Source organism: Elgaria multicarinata, chromosome 6 (assembly GCF_023053635.1).
Source record: "Elgaria multicarinata webbii isolate HBS135686 ecotype San Diego chromosome 6, rElgMul1.1.pri, whole genome shotgun sequence".
NCBI classification, from domain to species: domain Eukaryota; kingdom Metazoa; phylum Chordata; class Lepidosauria; order Squamata; family Anguidae; genus Elgaria; species Elgaria multicarinata.
This window is the reverse complement of record NC_086176.1, coordinates 83118353-83138784: the sequence shown is the minus strand read 5'-3', so window position 1 is coordinate 83138784 and position 20432 is coordinate 83118353. Positions and strand designations below refer to the sequence as shown.

At 43.5% G+C, this 20432-nt stretch overlaps 1 protein-coding gene across 1 annotated transcript; it reads right to left on the bottom strand.

Moving 5' to 3' along the window:
• Positions 1–247: 247 nt before the first annotated feature.
• Positions 248–20421, bottom strand: UTP15 (UTP15 small subunit processome component). The gene is made up of 13 exons (XM_063128639.1): positions 20333–20421; positions 18848–19020; positions 18380–18472; positions 17466–17650; positions 15378–15556; positions 13745–13870; positions 12473–12608; positions 10704–10788; positions 8869–9018; positions 7060–7161; positions 5642–5775; positions 2897–2955; positions 248–1621 (listed from the first exon to the last, which is right to left on the bottom strand). Exons 2-13 carry the CDS (start codon positions 18935–18937, stop codon positions 1428–1430), a joined length of 1533 nt encoding a protein of 510 aa, XP_062984709.1. The 5' UTR covers positions 18938–19020; positions 20333–20421; the 3' UTR covers positions 248–1427.
• Positions 20422–20432: the final 11 nt, after the last annotated feature.

Genomic DNA, 20432 nt, shown 5'->3' with positions numbered 1-20432 from the left:
CAACCTAGCAAAAAGGAAGCTACTACCTAGCACGTTCCCTAGGTACTCATTCCTTTTAGCCAATAGTTCTATCTTTATGTATTATATAGTATTAAAAGCAAACATGCCTTTTATATACTGAAGATCTTTATATATACAGAGCATATTGAATAACACCTTGCTCAAGCTGCTATTGTACACTGTAAGTCTACACTTTAACAGTCTTTCCATCTTTTAAGAGACACACGTTCCTCCAGCCCCACCCCACCAATCTGAAGCACAATATCATAGTACAGCCCAAGTTTAAACTTCTCACTCACTTGGCAATGAGAAACACATTAATCAGCCCTTGGGCAATCCTGACAACATTGTACAAGACTGACTTGTCACTTGGATTAGAGATTTCTGAATAATCATGGTCTTTGGCTGACACACTGTTCCTATTCGTACCATGTGACGAGGGGCAGCAGGAGAAAGACATCAGCCAACTATGTGTTTAGCCAAGTCTCTCAACATTTATTTTAATCAGCTGGGATAAGAAAGAATGTCACCCAAGTCCATGTTGATGTTAAATGCTTTGCCTTGGGATTTAAAGTTACTTTCAACAGGGAAATATATTCAGCATAAGCACACTTAGATGCCATTAAATATGAAAACTAAATCTTGTTTGTACAGCAAGGATTTTGTTGAAAAGTTCAGAGTTAAACAAATTACTATACAGTCTGTTCTTTCATATGAAAGTAGAGACTTCAGTGTGGTAGCCCCCTTTCTATGAAACTCCTTACTTCTGGAGGTCAGGCAGGAACCAACACTGATTTTTCCCCAGTACCTCCTGAAAGCATCTTTATTCCAGCCATAGTTTTCATCAGTACTCTGTTTTTTTAAATAACAATCTTTAATTTGGAATTTTATTTCTTTTATCTTTTAATCATTTTATCTTTTATTGTTCAGCAGTCTGGAATCTGTTCAGATGTGAAACAGTATATAAATACTGTAAGTAAATTAATATGAGAGATATGAAATAGAAATCAATGTGATCACAATTTGTTGAAATTGTGCCATATTTATTTCTGTCTGAGTAGCAAATAAATGGCTCTTCAAGAAAAAGCGGAGAAAAAGATGAAGCAATTTGAATTATCTTTGTGTGACTCTAAAAACCGAGAGCTCAGTGGATTTGTATAAATAAAGTCCAACTTTATACAATAGTGGCAGAAATATTTTTTAACAGTTAAATAGCTTTTTAATAATAAAACAACTCTGATTGAAATACGTTTCCTGGAGGGGTCTTTGCTCTCAAGTCACCAGTAGTTCGGACCCTTCAAAAAGATGTCTTGGGGTTTTTTTTCCAGTTCCAAAGCAATACTTTTCGAAAATATTTGATGAAAAGAGTCAAATGAAGTGAATTCTCTAGTGAAATTGTTCAATACTGGAAATTGTTCCAGTGCTTTCTACAAACCATCACTTCTGTTCTCATCGAAAGCAGTGGGCTTTTTTCTTGCCATAGTAGCAAACAGTGCATCCATCATCCCCAAGACTTCTAGCAATTCCTCTTGGTAATCAATCTCTTTTTCTATGAGGCTTTGGAGCTTCAGAAATTGCTTATCAATAACTGAGGATTGTCCAATCACAGGCATGTAGATATCTGGCAAGGAAAGGATGCAAGTTAACAGAACTTCTGCAGTTAATGGGGTTTAACATACAACCATACAATCAGTTTCAAATTGAATATTTTACAGAGCAAGCTTACGTGGGGCAGGAATGGGAGTTATGCTGCAGAACTACTGCAGCATTGGGACACACACACATGGCCAGGGCTGGATGTCGGGGGCATGGGTTTTCACCAGCTTTTTTCCAAGAAAATCCCTTTCCCTCCTCTCCCATTGAAATCAATGGGACGGATAATACCTTCATCAGCCTGAGGAAGGAATAGAGGTGTTTGGAATACAAAACCACCCCAATACACATCCAAAAGGCCCCGTTTGGAAGCCTAGGGCAGGCAAGGAGATTATGCCTATGGACCTTTCCTACTGGTGTTAACTGCAGCCTGTGGGGTGGATTTCCCCGCCCCAGTAGCAGAGCTCCTCTCCCTTGGCAAGGGGAGGGGGCACCTCTGCACCCTCCTAAAACACCCCCAGCCAGTGGATATGGGGGTTAGGATCATGCTCTTAAAGACTAACTGACATCATTGAATTGAAAGAGCATGATGTTTTGTAAGCCAGCATCTACCGTTAGGTGAAGTAAATCATGTGACATGGTGCAGCCTGGGGCAAAGGACAGATTGAACTATGAATCAGGAAGTCTCTGCTTCAAGTGGCCCCTCTGCCAGGAACTCATTTGGTGGCCTTAGGGAAGCCACACCCTTAGGCTCATTTATTTATTTATTACGTTTTTATACCGCCCAATAGCCGAAGCTCTCTGGCCGGTTCACAATCTCATCTCTCATCTCTCCTCCCCTCCAATCTGCAAGGTAACAATGAACCAACCTACAGGATTGTTGCAAGGTTGACAAGATACTGGGCTGGTGTGAATGAAACACTAAACCACAGTTTAGTGTTACGAGGCTGAGCCACAGTGACCCTCAGACTGCCCGCCCCCACCCCTACCCTTCATGGCACAGCCACAAGGCGTTTGGAAGCTTCTGGCTCCATTTTAGATGAGCCGCAGCTTGCAGCATTATCCAAACACTTCAAACCATCCCCTTCAAACAGACTGGCTATGTTAGGTAGGGCAGCAAGCCTTGCAATGTTTCAAATTGTAGGCAATGCGAAGGCCATAAGGCATAGTAAAAGACAACTAATGCAAATAGGAGTGTTCTGTCTTAAAAGTTTTGGATTCCATCCTTCTTTATGCGGAGCACAAACATAAAAGAGTGGGCTCCTGGGTGTAAATCAATTTCATTACTGCTGTTAGTACTTACCTATAATCATTTCCGCAACATTTATCAGCACAGGAGCAAATCTTGTGTCAGTTACATGCCTGCAAATTAAGTTAATCGCCTGTTAGCCTTCATACCCCAAATCCAGAAACATTCACTTGTTTGACTTACAGGAGGACGACACTGGAGACTCTGTTCTCTATCACATGAAGAAACAAGCCAAGGAAATTGGAGTGATGCGAGACAGAAAAAACTGGCTACAAAAAAACAAACTAACATTCTCCAACTTCGTAAACTAAATGTTCTTTCCCCTCCTAATTTCCATGAAGAAGAAGAAAATGAAGTTACCATATTTAACTGCATTCAAGACATAAGGGTACATACTACATAACAGGTATTTAGAAGAATTAAGACTATACTGCACTTGTGTCTATATTACGTTCAAATATATGGAGGAGCTGCAGCAAGTATAAGAAATTTGAAAGCAGAGAATCCTGAAACTGCAGCTGACACATGAAATGGAAAAAGGAGAAGAGAGCCACAACTTTTAAGCAAAGAGTTCCAAGAAGTCAGCAAGCAGGCAGGTTTAAGAATAAGAACAGATGCCAAGATCCACCACCTGGACATGTGCAGGACTGCGCACAGAACAAACGAGTCAGTGAAGGAGGAAAGAATGGCCTTGGCTGTTCTCACTGCTCCCCACTTCCTCTCTTGCAACACAGTGACAGGAAAAAGATCAGTGCTCACATTAAAAAGTCAAGAACGCAACCGAAGAGTTGGGCAAGTTTGGGTCAATATCTACAGTGTACTGCACTTACTGCAGATTCCTGTAAGGAAAGGGGAAGGGTCAGTTTGGTTTGGATTAGAACCTCACCTAGGGGCCGGCCGAGGCTCAGGATGGAGAGAAGCTCAGGGACAGGGAGCTCCAGGCAACAAGGCTGAACCAAGGGTGCCAAGTAGAATGACAGACTGACACACACGTCTAAAAGCATGCCTGGAGAACGAGGCTGTAGAATGGAAAGGGCAGAGAAGGCAGGGATCTGAAGCACGACTGGGCTAACCGGAGGACGCTCTGAAGCTCTCCACAGCAGCTAAGGTCAGGATAGGTTGTGTGCCATGGAGGGAGCAGGGAGGTGAGGAGGGCTAAAGACTGGTCAGGAGACATGAGCGGCTGCAGTACAAAAATAGGCTGTGCCTGAACAATAGTTCGCACATCACGCTAAACTGCAGTGGGTTAATCCACCCGCAGGGCTCTGAGGTATGTGCCAGGTGCCATTTTGAATACGCAAGCTGCAGCAGGAGCATGCTGTAGTCGGGGGGAAGGGGTACTGTGCAAACCCAGGCATTGGAGGGTTAAATCACCCTCAGATAACCCTAGACCAACCCATGGAGACTGCTGGATACACTGAGTTGAAGAAAGAAGGATTGAGTCAAAGCTGGAAAATAGAGCTCAAGCTGTATACCACTGGCAGGAAGAAGGCCAGCAGGCAGGCAAAGGAAGCGTGGAGATACAAGGAGCCCAAAGGACATCAAGTTGTTAGGACTAGAGCAGGGGTGGGCGTGGCATTACCCCACAACTGATTGTATTGTATATGTCTGGATTAGTGTGTCTGGTAAGTAGGGAATGTTAGAACTGAGTGGGTGTGGTTAATGATGTAACAGATAGGGGAAAGAGGAGTATATAAGGGTATGTTGCGAGTTTGTGGGGGAGTTGTTTATTTGTAGAGTAGAAGAGTTTGGATTCTAGCGATTTAGGATTGGTGTAAAGAAGTGAGGTCGTTGGAATGTGGAGAGTTTAGATTAGGCAGGATTGAAAGTATTATATTTTTATTTAAAGCTTTTAAATAACAATAAACATATTATTATTTTGTTAGCTACCAAATACCATGTGTCAGCTTGGCATTATTTACCTGCCTTACAGTTGCTAAACACCCACACCAGACAATACCCACAGTGTATTTAGAGCAGATCCTATATTAAACCTGTTTCCCTCACAGCTAGGGGAAAGGTCTTAATTAACCCTCCCTCAGGTTTTCAAGTGGTGGTGCTGGGCCTGAGAAGGGTATATGCGACGGGCCTAGTGTAAGGGTCTGTTACATCACAGTGGGAAACTTATTTTGGGTCAGGGCCTGAATCCCCTCTCACCAACCCCTCCATGAGCCAGATGTGAGGGGGGGCAGGGCATCAAGAGTGGGGTTCAGCACTCCTCCACCCAGCGTCTCGGTCAGGGAGGCTTGGCCTGCCCTGCACCTTCCCCCATTGGGGAGGATGCAAGGCAGGTGAAGCCCATGCTGTACCACTCTTCCTCCCAATTGGGACAGCGAACAGCACGCTAAAGGGAATCGCTGCGTCCATGCCATTATCACTGATACAGGATGGATTCCTCTCCTTGCTAGCCTCCAGGAGGTGAAGGCTGGGTGGGGTTGTGGGCTGGAGGTTCCTCATCCTTGGTCTAGAATCTAGTTCCAAGCAGGAGAATTCCGCCCGTTGTGGCTGTCACTGTAGTGTTATGACCCAGCAATGAGCGCTAAGAAGCAGGAGGAAGGGAGCTGAATTTTGTGCGTCAATGTGAACTGGCAGCATGTAAGCTTCTCATGCAGATGTGTAAGCAGAAGTAGTACTTCCACCAAATCACAACTTTCACAGCCTGGCCTTTCTCTATTCCCCTTTGACATCCCCAAACCTGTCAAAAAGTTCAAAACTAACTAAAGGTAGACTGCCTTGTGCAATTTCTTCAGATGCATATGACAACATCTGGGGCCCAGAGTACACAGCCCTGGCAATTACCTTATCAAGAAAGAAAGGAGGACGCTGAGCTGTTTCTCATCTCGCCCGGCAAGTGCATTTTTCAATGTTCCTCTGCGGTTTAATTCCTGCATGACAGCAACTGTAACTTCGGGTGGGTTCTTCCGTACAGGAGCCTAGAGGCACAAAGCATCCAGTAGCACACTTTGCAGCAAGATGAGCACACGCATTTAAGCAATTAAAACTTCCTCCTGATCTGCAAAGAAGCCGACCATTTAGAATCTAACAGCCATTTTATGGGGTAGCTTGCTGTGCTCTTAGTTCCCAGTTCCTGGGCCTGGGCCATTCAGTTTTTAGAGGTCTTAAGCCTAATGAGATGCTCATGGGTTGTCAAGTGAAGCACCCTCAAACAGCCTTCCCCTAACCTGGTGCCCTCCAGATGTTCTGGACCATGACTCCAACCATTCCTGACCATTGGCCATGCTGGCTGGGGCTGAAGTCCAAAACATCTGGAAAGCACCAGGTTGAGGAAGGCTGAGCTATAACTTTGACCTCTACTTCCAACCAAAATAAGCTGTTCTTTCTGCTAACTGCCTCCAAACCCAAGGGTGGCAGGAGATTAGGTAGATCTGAGCTGGATCTGGGAAGAACATTTTACCCTACTGTTACTCCTGAAACAATAGCTACAAGGTATTTTGCTTTCATCCAGGGAGAAATATACAAAACAGAAGCATGGCTCGTCACATATGAAAAGGCAGATGGAGTGTACTTTTAGCTCCATTGTTCTTTAAAATACACATATGCAGGTATGAAACAGCACAATTATAGATGGGCTGCAGTTTGCTGGTAGGACCCATGCTTTGCAAGGAAAAGGTTCCAGGTTCAATCCCTGGCATGTCCAGGTAGGGCTGGGAAAGAGTCATGTCTGAATCCCTAGAAAAACCCTGCCACTCAGTGCAAACCAGCCTGTCCCACCTGGTGCCTTCTGGATGTGTTGGACTGCAACTCCCAGAAACCCCCAGCCAGCATGGCCATTGGCTGTGCTGGCTGGGAATGAGTGACGTTGACGCTCAAGCACACCTGGAGGGTGCCAAGCTGGGGCAGGCTGGTGTAGGCAATACTGAGCTAGACAAAACCTTTGGTCTGACTCAGTAGAGCTCAGCAGTCTTATAAACTGCTTTGGGATTATTAAAATGAAAAGCAGGATAGAAATTCTCCAAAAAACATAAAACAGCTGCCAATATAACCTATAAGCCCTCAGAAGTCACAGGATGGGGACAGATGTTTCCCCCAACAATGATTTCATAGATTTTTAATCGTCTTTCCCACTATTAGTGAAAGTAGCTGCACTGCACAAGATGAAGAACAGTACACCCCCATGTTATGGATCAGACTGCAGCAGATTCACTAAGAGAGTTTTATAGTTCAGCAGAATATAAACCAGAAGGTGACCACCTTACCTGAAGAACTGCATCCAGGGCCTTGGAAACCTCGAAACTTCTCAGGAGAATGTCATATTTCTTCAGATGATTTCTTACAGGCTTACTGACAAAGAAATCCTCCTTTAAAAAAATGGGGGAGAGGGGAGAGAGACAGTCCAAGGTAAAAGCTACAATAGAAGTCTATAGCCAGATATATGCTGTTCACGTCAAGGATCTCCATCCACCTAATACTACACAAAGAAAAAAAAGTAGTTCATTGCTAGAAGCTAACACTTGATTAAAGAAAACTTAGGCTGTAATTTTAAACTGTTTAACAAGGGAATAAGGTTGAAGTCCTATACACATTTATATGGGACTAAGGCCATAGCTAGACCTAAGGTTTATCCTGGGATCATCCAGGGTTCACCCCTGCCTGAGCACTGGATCCCCTGTGTGTCACCTAGATGAACAGGTTTGACCCCTGGATGATCCAGGGATAAACCTTAGGTCTAGCTATGGCCTAAGTCCCAATTAACTCCATGAGTCTTTCTTCTGAGTGGACGTGCCTAGGATTGCACTGGAAGTACTACCAAACTTGATGGACTTTATTCTGAATAGATATGTTTAAGATTGAACTGCAAATCAATTAATCATATGGCTTTCAACAGATTGTATTTGCATACAAATAAAGCAATAATAGAGTTATGAGGGCAGCTGGATGAAAATGTTGATCCAGGGTGTGGCAGCTGTGAATGAGGCAAATTCCATGATGAGGATCGTTAAGAAAGGAATCAAAGAAAAGTACCACTATCCTAACACCTTTAAACAAATTTCTGGTGTGATCCCACTTGGAATACTGTGTTCAGTTCTGCTCACTACACTTCAAAATGAATATTGTAGAGCTGGAAGAGGTGCAGAAAAGGTGCAACCAAAACGATCAAGGGAGAAGGAGAAACTCCCCTATGAGAACAGGTTACAACATTTTGGGGGATTTAACTAAGAAAAAGGCTGAGTAAAGGGGCATGATTGAGGTGTATAAAATTGTGCATAGGGAAAAGTACTGCTTCATTTCCCCATAGTACTAAAACGTTGGGCCATTCCACGAAGCTATATTGCGGGAGATTCAGAACAGATAAAAGGAAATACTTCTTCACACAACACATAGTTAAACTATGGAATTCACTACAAGATGTAGCGATGGCCACCAACCTGGATGGCTTTAAAAAGGGTTTAGACCATTTCATGGAAAGAAATGGCTACTAGTCACAATGGCTATATGCTTATGCCAGGATTAGAGGCAACATGCCTCTGAATACCAGTTGCTGGGGAACATGGGCAGGAGGGTACAGTTGCACTTGTGTCCTGGTTGAAGGCATCTGATTGGCCATCATGGGAACAAGCCCTTTGGTCTGACTTGGCACTGCTCTTCTCACGTTCAATCATTGGGGATGAAAACAAATTTGCTCCATTTTTGGATGGTGTGAGTGTGCGTACCAACAAGCACCATCTTGGAAGAGGCACCACTTCCTGTGTGAGAAAGGAAGAGGCTGCCATGCAAGGCTTTTGTAAATATTTTAAATTCTGCTAGTCTGTTAACCAGGAGCACCTTTGTAATGGATCAAGCATTTTTAATTAATGACTAGCTCAGCATTCAGCAACTCTGTGCCCGCCAGATGTGTTTGCCTGTCACTCCCATCATCCCCAGGCAACACGGCCAGGCTGCTCTAACTGATCAATTAGAAGTTGCAGCCCAACTAATTTCCCCTTAAATCCTTGTTACTCAAATATTAAACATGGCCCTTTGCTAGCAGAAAAGAGGACCCGCTCGGTGCAGCCTTCCCTCCATACCTGCTTTGGCATGTAGTTCCTTCCTTTCACGAAGGTCCTAAACGCGGGCCTTCTCCTCCTATGAAAAGGTGCTTTTCCTCCTTCGTTCTTCCGATGTTTCACGTTCAGTATTCCATTTGTCATGCCTACAACCAGGGTTTCATCTTCAGGCTAAAAAGGAGAAGAAACATGTTTGCTTAATTGAGAACTCTAACTCAGAGATTTATTCCCCAAAATCCTTTTTTAGTTTTGAAGTGCTGCATGGAGAAAATGTGCTTTGAACATTCACTTCTGAGCAGAGGACACCCATAAAATGACTTGGATCCTAAACAATCCCAAACGGGAAGAAATTATAATTTGCCCCAAGTTACCTGGCCTAGTGAAGTTAAGCCCAACCGGTTTTTCTAGCTTAATAGTGCAATCTTATGCATGTTTATTTGGAAGTCCTATTGTGTTCAATGGGGCTTACTGCCAAGTTAGTGTATCTAGGATCATGCTGTACAATGCTTGAAAGAACTAGGTGATCAGCATCACAGTTAACAGCCTTTAGCTTGCTAAGTTCAATGAGTCACACACCTATTTACAATTAAAGTGACTCAAGGTAACTTCAGCTATCAACCTCTAAAATGCAGTCAACTCCATTGTAATCATTTGGCCCTCTGATACAAAAAAAGAGCCCAATTAAAGAATACATGAGACAACATGTTCTTAATGGAGCCCTTTTAAAAAAAAACACCCACTTGCTCCTTACATGCCTGTGTTGCAAGGACCAAGGTATTTAAAGTAGCTCCTGGTTAAGAGACTTTAAAGCAAGGACCAGGACCCTGCACCACCTGGCCAGGTGCAGCCCCTGGGGACTCCCCACTTGGCCTGCAAGCTTCTTTCGCTGTTATCTCTGATGGGGGATTTAAAGGCAATTAACCTTTAAATATCCTGCAAAGAATCAGGCAGCTGCACATGTGCATTTTGCAAGCAGGAGACCTGATTATGTGTGAGCAGACACGCAAAGGGTTGGTATTTGGGATTCTGTTTGAAAGTGCTGCTGAGTGATCCGGTCCTGTTTGCTTCTGAATCGGCTTTAAATGGCAATAATTACATTTGGCCCCACCCACTCCTGCTTCAGCCACACCCCACACCCAGGCCTTTCCCATTTTGCCACTTAGCCCTCAGGCTAAAGAAGGTTCCACAACCCGCCTTTAAAGCCAGGCCCTTAGGGGTGGAGAACCTCTTTCAGCCTGAGGGGCCACATAGAATTTCAGAGAAGCCCTCAGTGGTGGGCAGGGCCAAGGGCCAAGGCAAACGGGTCAAAAAACCAAAACAACCCACCCACCCCGCATACCTTAAAGCTCTTACTGCCAGTAGCTATAGCCTTAGAAGAGACATTTCAACCTTTTAGCATAGGGGGAAATGCACAAAAGTCACCAAATAATTGGTGGTTGGGGGACAAGGGGTGTGACCATCTGGTTCCCCAGGAGAACCAGAGTGGGACCCTGGACATGAGGTTCCTCACCACTGCCCCATATGATCTGACATCAATGCATTATGTGGGGGTGCGGCTAAGCTGAATTTTGCTATGGCAGACTGAACCACCCAAACAGTGGGGCCTCAAACAGAGGCAGTCTAAAGTAAACACATCACGAGCATCTCTGCAACTAGCTGCCAAGCCAGACAAATGAAACGGGCCACATCCAGTGAGCATTGCACCTGCGCAAGGGCCATTCGTTTCAACCAGATTTGCATTCAACTAATCCTTTTGCATCCAGCAGCGAATATTTTGCAACTTAAGAGCAGTGATGGTCTCTTATGGGCAAGCCGTTACCTACACACTGACCAGAAGCTTTGTTTATAGTACTTACTGCTAATGCAAGACTGAGAATCGATGCTTCATAGTTAAAGCTGTGAACAACCTTGTAGGAAGTTGTACTGTAAACCTTCACATGCCTACAAAACAACAGAGTGAGTTCTTAGTTGAGATCTGTAGAGTAATTTACAAGAAACTGACTTGCACCAGGCTGCTAACAGGATGTCTCTTGTTTTGGAAGCAAGAAGTGCTATAAAGGAGACCCAAAGACTCCAAAAGAGTTAGTGAAGACATTTACCCTTTTAAGATATGCTGTGGATTAACGATTATCAGCAAGCAACCCTGCACTGTCCAACTTAAAACAGTGTTTTGGGAAGTACAACTACTTTTTCCAAATTAGAACACGATTGCACAAGAAGCAAGATTTTGTTGTGGAGCTTTAAAATGATGCAAGTGACCTGGCAAGGATTAACAGTTGGGCTGACTTGAGTAGTTCTCAGCTTAATTAGGGTGACCCTATGAAAAGGAGGACAGGGCTCCTGTATCTTTAACAGTTGTATTGAAAAGGAAATTTCAGCAGGTATCATTTGTATATATGAGGAACCTGGTGAAATTCCCTCTTCATCACAACAGTTAAAGTTGCAGGTGCCCTGCCCTCTTTTAAATCTGGTCACTGTAGTATAGCTCCTGCAGCTTTAACTGCTGTGATGAAGAGGGAATTTCACCAGGTTCTCCATATATACAAATGATACCTCCTGAAATTCCCTTTTCTATGCAACTGTTAAAGATACAGGAGCCCTGTCCTCCTTTTCATATAGTCACCTGAGCTTAATAGAAAGAGCAGGACGTTTGCTGGCCAAATGATTGAGAACTAGAATGCATCTCCATTTTTGCATGGAATTCTACTATTTAGTCAATGAACAAGAATGCAGTGGGATACACAAATCTTCTCACCTATTGCCTTAATAACAGAGCTCTGCGATGAAAAAAATAATTGGTTTGGATCCAGAGTTTGTTCCTGCCAGATGGAGCATTCCATAAGCAGAGTTCTACTCAGGCCATTCTGGATGATGGGAAGGACAATATTCGCTGTTTCCCCCGTGAAGTCCCTAGTATTACCTCCCACATTGTTCCAGAGGATCCACCAACCCTACAAAGCAGATTTTTTTGAGTGGGGGGGGGGACACACAGCAGGTTTCCGGGTGGGAGGAAACCTCCCCCCATCCTGTCTCCTCCCCCATTCTGCCAGCAAAAATACTCCACTGGATCAAAAAGCCTTCTGCAAATGGAAGGAGCCTTTCCCTTTGTGGAACGCAAGGTCATGATCCAAGCCATTGTCCACCAAGGTTAACCCAAACTCTGTGCTAAGAATCCTGCTCAAGGCTGCAATCCTACACTCACATACTTGGGGTCCTATTAAACTCAATGAGACTTACTTCTGAGAAGACATGTACAGGATTGTACTGAAAAACATGCATATATTTCCATAATTAATTTCACTTCCTCAAATCAAGTGGAAAGGCAAGGACCTATGTAGGGTATGGAATTCCCACCCTCTGATCTCTAGAAAGCTTTACAGCTTCATTTCTTTCAGATTCATTGGGAATTGCCTGCAGTAGCAAGCCTAACCATTTTCTTTTTGGAAAAAGCAAAAAGAGAGGAAGCAAAGCAACAGCCTTGGGATGCCACGGAACTGCGGCCCAGTACCCAAATCTGCCGTTGCAAAGCACAAGCAGAATACACCCAGCTCTGTGAATGGAATTCCTCATCAACATGGAGCTACCTCTAGAAAAGCCAGAAAACTAAAGGGTCAAAAATACAAACCTGTCTAGTGAGCCAGAGAGCAATCTCTGACCAGAGCTACTCAGACACAGACAGGTGACAGTCTTATGGTGATTTCTCAAGGACACTAGCAACTGCCCTCCTTTAAGGATGTCCCACACTTTCACGTACCGACCACCTGTAAGAGAGAGGTCAGGCTCTTTTTGTTTGCACATACATTTCTTCACAAGGCGAGGCATTCCAGAAGCAAACTCAAACATAGCTATAGATGTTGTTCTGGGGGATAGTCAAAGTCAGTTGACACGATCATGTAACTTCTTTTCATACATGAAGGGTGGACCATGCAGTTGCCATGGAGTGGGGCTGCCCTTGCGACCCCAGACTCAGGCCCACTTCTGGCCCCACCCCTGGATGTCCACACGTTGGCACAGACATCCAAAGTGATGAAGCCCGCACACAGCCAGTAGTGCCTATGTGCTCTGTAGTAATCATGTGATGATGGCACCTTCATGCAATTTGTGAATGAAGGCGGCTCATGGGGAATAGGCACTCTGGAGCTTTGGTAATCAGACACACTTCTTGACAGAAAGATGTAGAAAATCCCTCCCACTTTGCTTAGTATTCCTGTACTTAGTCATGCCAATGGAACAGGGAGGAGGCCATTTGGGGCAATTCCTCGTCCTTTCTGAAGTCACACACACACACACACACACCCCCCACTCCAGAGCCTTGGAAGATCCTGGAGCAGAATTGAGGGGGAGGATCTCCACCAATTGCTCATCTCCCTGCTCCCCTGGGAGATGCCTTTCAATGGCTACCACTGCATACAACCTTTTCAATTTGATCTGTAGGACTGGGTGGGATGCAATGAATTAAGTGATACCTGTCTTGAGAAAGGCCTGCACAACCTGACGCCCATTTAGTCAGCTGCAGTCCACCAGCCATGCATTGCACCCTACCAGGTGCTTGACCTCTTCTCCCTCCACCACCACCACCCCATTTTTATAGTCCCAGAAAAAAAAACAGGTTATTAGGCCCCCGGTGAGCTGCCATGCTTAGCTGGTGGCCTGCATTTTTCCTGGGTGGTCACAAGTTGTGAAGGCCTCTTAGAAGCTGCAACACAGGCCTTCAGCTGTGAATTTTGCAAAACCTATGGCAATACCCTTTTGCCAATACTGTCTGTAGTGTCAATCAGCTAAAAGAGGAAAAGAAAATATGTTTTGGCAGATTTAAATTTAAAAAAAACTAGCTGTATGGCTGCAAGTAGGGGGGACAAAGGGAGAGGAGAAGAAAACTGCCCACTAGATGAAATACCTGCAGTCACGAGAAGGCCTCCAGAAGGAAAGAGATTAACACTCTCAACCGGCTGCCCATGTTCTATTGTCATTACACTTTTTTCTGTCCTTGTATCAAAGACTTTCACAGTATGATCATAAGAACCTAGAAAGCATCCAAGAGAAAGGAAGAGTTTGAGACTTTTAACATGGATGAAAGAATGACATGTCACTGCAACATATCTGTTCAGACCTAAAACAGAGTGTAGAAGAGAAGCTAATACTGATGAAATACCCATTGAACTAGATAACATATTAAAAGTCAAAGCCCTATCCATCCCAAATCACAAAGTGAAAGTAACTTTACTCAAGCATGCTGCTTGAGTCCAGAACTTATGAGACAAATCTAAAACAAACTTAAACTGCTCAGTCAAGAGTAATTGGGATCCAAGTAAAACATCCCACTGATGGAATAGTTTGTCAGTGGGAATGTGTGTGTGTGGGGGGGGGGCAATTCCCCCTCCCCTGCAGCACATCGTCAAAATCTGCTTCAGAGGGTCCTGCGGATGTTCATTATTCCACTCAATATAACAAACAGCTGTGAGGCTTGCATTTTGTTTTAGTTTATTTTACCATTTTAAGTTGGAGAAACCATTTATGGTGCAATCCTATCGTGATTCCCATCAGTCTCCAAACTCGGAGGCTGATGGGAAACCTATGAGGAACAAGAGCAGCATGGAGTTGATCTTCACTGCTGTGCTCCAGCCTGCCCTGCATTTCTGCTAGATGGGCAATTTCACCCATCTAGCAGCAGTGCCTCGGAGAGGAAGGGAAGGAGGTTGAAGTGGCCATAGGAAACAGCATAACGCAGCCACCTCGGTCTCCTTGCCTCCTCGCCTCAAGAAACACCTCCTTTTCCACATCTTCATCCTCTTTGTGAGCTAAGAGAGTTAGCCAGTGTGGTATAGTGGCTAAGGTGTTGAACTGGGAATCAGCAGATCCGGGTTCTAGTCCCCACTCGGCCATGGAAACCCACTGGGTGACTTTGGGCCAGTCCCAGACTCTCAGCCCAACCTACCTCACAGGGTTGTTGTTGTGAGGATAAACATGGAGAGGATGTATGCCACCTTGGGCTCATTGGAGGAAAAAAGGTGGGAAATAATTGCAATAATAATAATAATCTCCACACCCCTACCAGAAGGAGGGGGAGGCGGCTGGGAGCACGGTTCCCTGGCTCGGAGCTCAGAGCCCGGTCTACAAGCTTGGAGTCAGGAAACCAAACAATCCTATGTCCCTGTCCCTCCCCAGACACTGCCTAGGGGAAATAGGAGAAGTCACAGAGGGAGCAATTCTATCACCCCATAATGCCTTGGCTGCAGACTTCAGAGCAGGCTACACTACAATCAACTGTAATGCATTACAACCAGTTGGGAAGTATAACATTTAGAATGAAGAAAAACGAAGAGAAACAAGCAAGAAAAAGAACTCAGCATAAGCAAAAAATCAGTTCTACCTCATCACAAATCACAAAAATCATTAGGAAGGTACAGAGAAGCAAAGCAAGGAATAGTACTAAAAATGAATCTTTTATGGTAAAACTGCAGTATCTGCCAAGAGAAAGTATCATTCAGGATGCCAATGTGACTCAAGTAAGTATGAAGTGAACTACAAACCTGTTACAAAAAGATCTGCATTCAGTCTACTAGCACAGCCACATCTTACGTAATCTGTATGCTCTTTGTAGGATACTATTTCTGATGAGGATGAAACATCCCAAACCTTTGATGTGTAATCATCTGCTCCAGATACTATTCGGTACTTATCAGATAGGAAGCTCACAACATGTACAGCTCTAAAAACCAAGATCAAAAATATCTCCAATTAGTCCCTCACAACACTTGTTTATATATAAAGTTCCTATTATTACCACTGACAAACCTGATAAATGCCTAGTTTTGTAGGCCTGATGACTACATATAGATACTGCAATGAATTCATCAGAAAGCCAAATGGAACATCATGTAACAGAAAAGTGGATGTACCAGAGTGAACCATGTGGGACTGAAATCTTTGTAAACAAAAGATTTCTCATTTGACCCTACTATTAAAGTATCTGAGAACTCAGTCTCTATATACTCAAAAAGTAGCATAAATGCTCATCATGTTCAAAATGCAATTCTTAACAGTCTAGACCACTCGCCATGCTGGTTGCAAATTATGGGAATTGAAGTCCAACAATATCAGGAGGGCACCAGATTGGGGGAGGCTGATACAGCTAAACTATTATTTTCTTTTAAAAAGCAAAAAGCAAAACACCGACCTCTAGTATTTCCATTTTGTGTGTTCTGAACTTCCCTCTTATTTACTTTTTTCAGTAATTTATGTTCTATTTCCAGAATGTATTTGAAGTGCACATATATAATTAAAAACAGTTAAGAAACCATTGAACAGGGGGCTCACATGTGGCTAAGTTGGACAGAAAATGCAGTGCAAAATGCAATATATATATATATATATATATATATATATATATATTCCAGAACAAAATATGAATACATTGAGTGTGGGTTGAGTATGGGTCATCACTGAACGGTGGGTTTTTGTTTAACATTTGGTTGTTGTGTTGTCTGAACCCAGCCAAGATAACGAACCATGGTTTGTTAAATCACAAACAACCCACAGTTCACAACCCAACAACAAACCATGGGTTCTCTTCATGGGTTGTTTATGGGTGGCTGGGTTCAGGCACCACAACAAACTCCATTTCAACAACAGCCCATGGTTCAACCCATACTCAGCCTTGAGGGTGGGTTATCATGTTGTGTAAATCAATGCTTGCAACTCACATCATGGTTACACAAAAGTACTTTTTAAATACCTTTTGTATATCTAACGATCTTGCAAAATGTAAACATTAATCTTTGCAGAATGGCCCAAACAGTTGGGGAAACAATGTAGATTTCTAACTTAAAAGTTATAATGTCACGATTAGAGCCTAAATTAACACATGTTGGCCCTATTCAGAAGACACCTTAAACCACGGCTTTAACCACAGTGAATAAGGCAAAAAGCCTTATTCACCGTGGTTAAAGCTGTGGTTTAAGGTGTCTTCTGAACAGGGCTGTTGACTGCAACTAAGGGCATGTCTACACCTTAAGGGTGTAGAGGGAGGGAGGGGGGAGGATCACGGACTTACCTGCTTCCGCGATCTTCCCCCAGGATCTTGATGGCCGTGCGACATCCCGGAAGATTAAGAGGGATGTTGTGGCCGCCATATTATTTTTTTTAAAGGGGAGCCGCATGTGTTCCGAAAAACAAAGGTAAAAAAATCACACACACCCAAACCCCTCCCCGCCATCCCTGGGATGGCTAAATTGCTGCTCCCCCACACATGGGCATGGAGCCACCCCATGCAACTCCATGCCCGTTTCAGGCCCCAGGAGTGCATGGCATATCAGCCACGGTTCTTGGGATTGTGTCAGGACCGCGGTGAAAATTGGGATAACTGGGCAACCAGTTATCCCAGGAAAATGCAGGGGTCGTCCCTCCCTGCCCCGGGATCCCCTGTGCGTCATTTGGATACACAGGGACGATCCCTGGAAAAAGGCATGGTGTAGTCATGCCCTAAGAAGCCATTTGCTTCAGAATAGCTTTTCTGACATTCAAATGAGGGGAATACTTCAACTGAGGGGAATACTTCAGTGTAAGGCTATTATTTGAAGCCATAATGCATCTGTTTAAATAAAGCTGTGCTCTCTTACTTAGTATGGCCATCGAACTGCCTCAGCGGAGCTCTCCCACTGATATCAAATAGGCGAACGCTGCCTTCTTCGCTGCCAGCAACAAGCAGCTTCCCATCATCTCGGTATGTAGCACAATAGGCTACATCTTTGAAGCGAGAGAATGTTTTGATTGGCTCTTGTGAATATCGACCATAAAGGTGAATCTGGAACAAAATGTAATATATACTTTGTCATACAAAATGACGAGAGAAAGCAACTGAAAAACCAAAATGTCTCTTTGGTCCAATGACATAGTGCTGGCCCTGGACCACTCCACCTATTGCTAGGAAAAGGTCTACTATATATGACGGTGGGGGCGGGGGGAGGACAGGGTTTCTATGAGGGGAGAAATCATGCCTGCACAGAGAGATATAAGTCAGCCCCTGCTGGGGTTCCCTCTCAGTGAAAACTGGGACTTTCAGAGTCTAGATGGGCAAAGGGATAAGGCAGCATTTCATAGAATCATAGAATAGTAGAGTTGGAAGGGGCCTATAAGGCCATCAAGTCCAACTCCCTTCGAGTCCATTTCTCAACTCCCTTCGAGTCCATTTCCCTTCCCTGCAATGCTGCCACCGAGTACTTCCTTTCCCTATCTGGTCTGAATAGCAGCTATTTACTTAAAAGAAAGTATAGCAACACTACCTAGATAGATAGATTTCGCCCTAACAGGACCTTTGTAGGGACAAAGAGTTCTAATTGCCTCTTGTGTGCAAAGGCAACAGAGTCCTAGGTATTACTTCAGCAGTTACAGTACAAACAACTTTCACTGCAACTAACATGGATATCTTCAGCAGAAAAAAATTAACAAAACCTCAATATAATGGAGGATAGGAATAGGCTGCAAAAAAGCTAAGAAATCGTTAAGAAAAACAGGATTGTGTTTTGAACCTTACCCTTGATGAGGCTGTGACAGCATAGTTATATGGAGGAATTGGAGAAAAGTCTATTTTATTCACTGCACCAAACTCCTTTATCTGAATGGGAGCCTAAAAAATGGGAGAACATATTTCATTTAAAAGTTTTTTTAATAAAATATTTTAAAGAGCAAAGCAAGCCAAAACTGTTTTAAAAAGCATTTGAATAGGAGCGTTTAAAAGTCCTTTATTTTTTTAAAAGGTTTTGTAATATTTCTTTATATATTAATGCTGTAGAACAACATCTATTAAAATGAAATTTAAAATACCATATATATTTTCAAAAACATCAAACTATTGCCCTCAGTAACTTAGGGAAGTGCAGAAGTTAAATACAAAGTTCACATGGATTTTTCCTCCAAGATAAACGTCATATAAGCCATTTACAGTTTACAAATGAACCAGACATATCAGCCCCAATTCCAACAATTAATTATGTATTATTACCTTGTAATTCTTCCAGTACAAAGTATCCTTCGTTACTTTCTCACCAAGCTTTGGAAAAGACTGGACTATCACAGGCTTGTAATTAGCCATTATTTCTTAAATAGAATTTCTTCAAGTAGCAAAGAGTAATCTTCCAGTGTTGCAAACTTCATAAAGACAAAAAGCTGACCAGGCTTTTGGAAAGAAAGAACAAAAGAAAAGGACACACAAAACAAAATCAATCTACGATAGTATGCAAGCATTTACTGCAGATAATACAACTTATTCACATATTATTTGTTAGTGCTATGGGCTAACCTACCTTCCCTCATTTTGAGTGAAATGGAAAATGGCAGATCTCCACAATTTCACCCTCAGCTTTTTTTTTTTTAAAAAAAGTATTCTATTCTTCTTTTGCAGATACACAATTCCAATATTTCTAAATTAGAATAAAGAGCTACACAAACCTTTCTAACCTCAGTCAAAATCAGTATTTCACCTAGAAGCAAAAACTTTTCCATGTAAATGCCAATGCAGTAATTAATTTCAAAACAATTCTGCACTGTCTACGTATCTGCAGGATCACAGCACAAAGAACATTCTCATATAAATCATTTGCTGCTGCTGCTGCATGTGTTAATTATAGTTACATGTTTGTATTTCAAAATACTGTAAGCCATTTTCTGAAAGCAATACAGCCTGAAAGGTGGGTTAAATATGTTTAATAATAGTAGTAATAATAATAATAAGTAACCACTAATTACACTGGGAGGTACATAAAAAATCAGTGATCAAACAACAGCAAATCAACATTGGCTAAATGCAGAACTCTTGGTTAATGTTAGCTGCCATAGTAAGCATGTTTAATAACCAAAGGATTGGCAGTAGATTCAGGACTGACAAAGTAATTCTTCACACAGAAGTTATGAAGTTCACTGCCACAAGATAGAGAAAGCGATTAGAGACTGTCAACAGCTATTAGCCAGGATAGCTCAATAGAGCCTCCATGTTCAGAGGCAGCATTGCCCCGAATACCAGCAACTAGGAACGCAACAAGCATAGAGAGCTGCTGCTCTTATGCCAGGAATGGGCAACCCAGCGCCCGTCAAATGTTTTGGCCTATAACTACCACAATCCATTACCATTGGCCCTGTTGGCTGGGGATGATGGGAGTTGCAGTTCAAAACATCTGGAAGGCACCAGGCTGCCTACGCCTGCTTTATATTCTGCTTGCAATCTTCTCAGCAGCCCCTGAGTGCCCGTTAGACGCAAGACCAGATAAAGCTCCAGGTCTGGTCTAGCAGGTCTCTTCTGGGGGTTTCCTGGGAAACGCGGCTCCGCGATGGAAATAGCCCCGCCGGCAGCGTATAAAAAGCACCGGCGGGATGCGGCCGCCGTGGCGTGAGGGCTTAAAGCGCCGGAGCTGCACTAAAAGGGAAGATCTCTCTGCTTCGTGCGGGGCAAGACGGCTTCGCCCGCGGCCTAAAACTAGGGGCCCGCCCTTACCTCCGAATCCCTTTCCTCAACACTTCACGGTCACGTTGCTCCACAAGGAAGCCGCCATCATCACCGCAGACAGGCTTTCCCGAACCGAGAGCCTACGTCA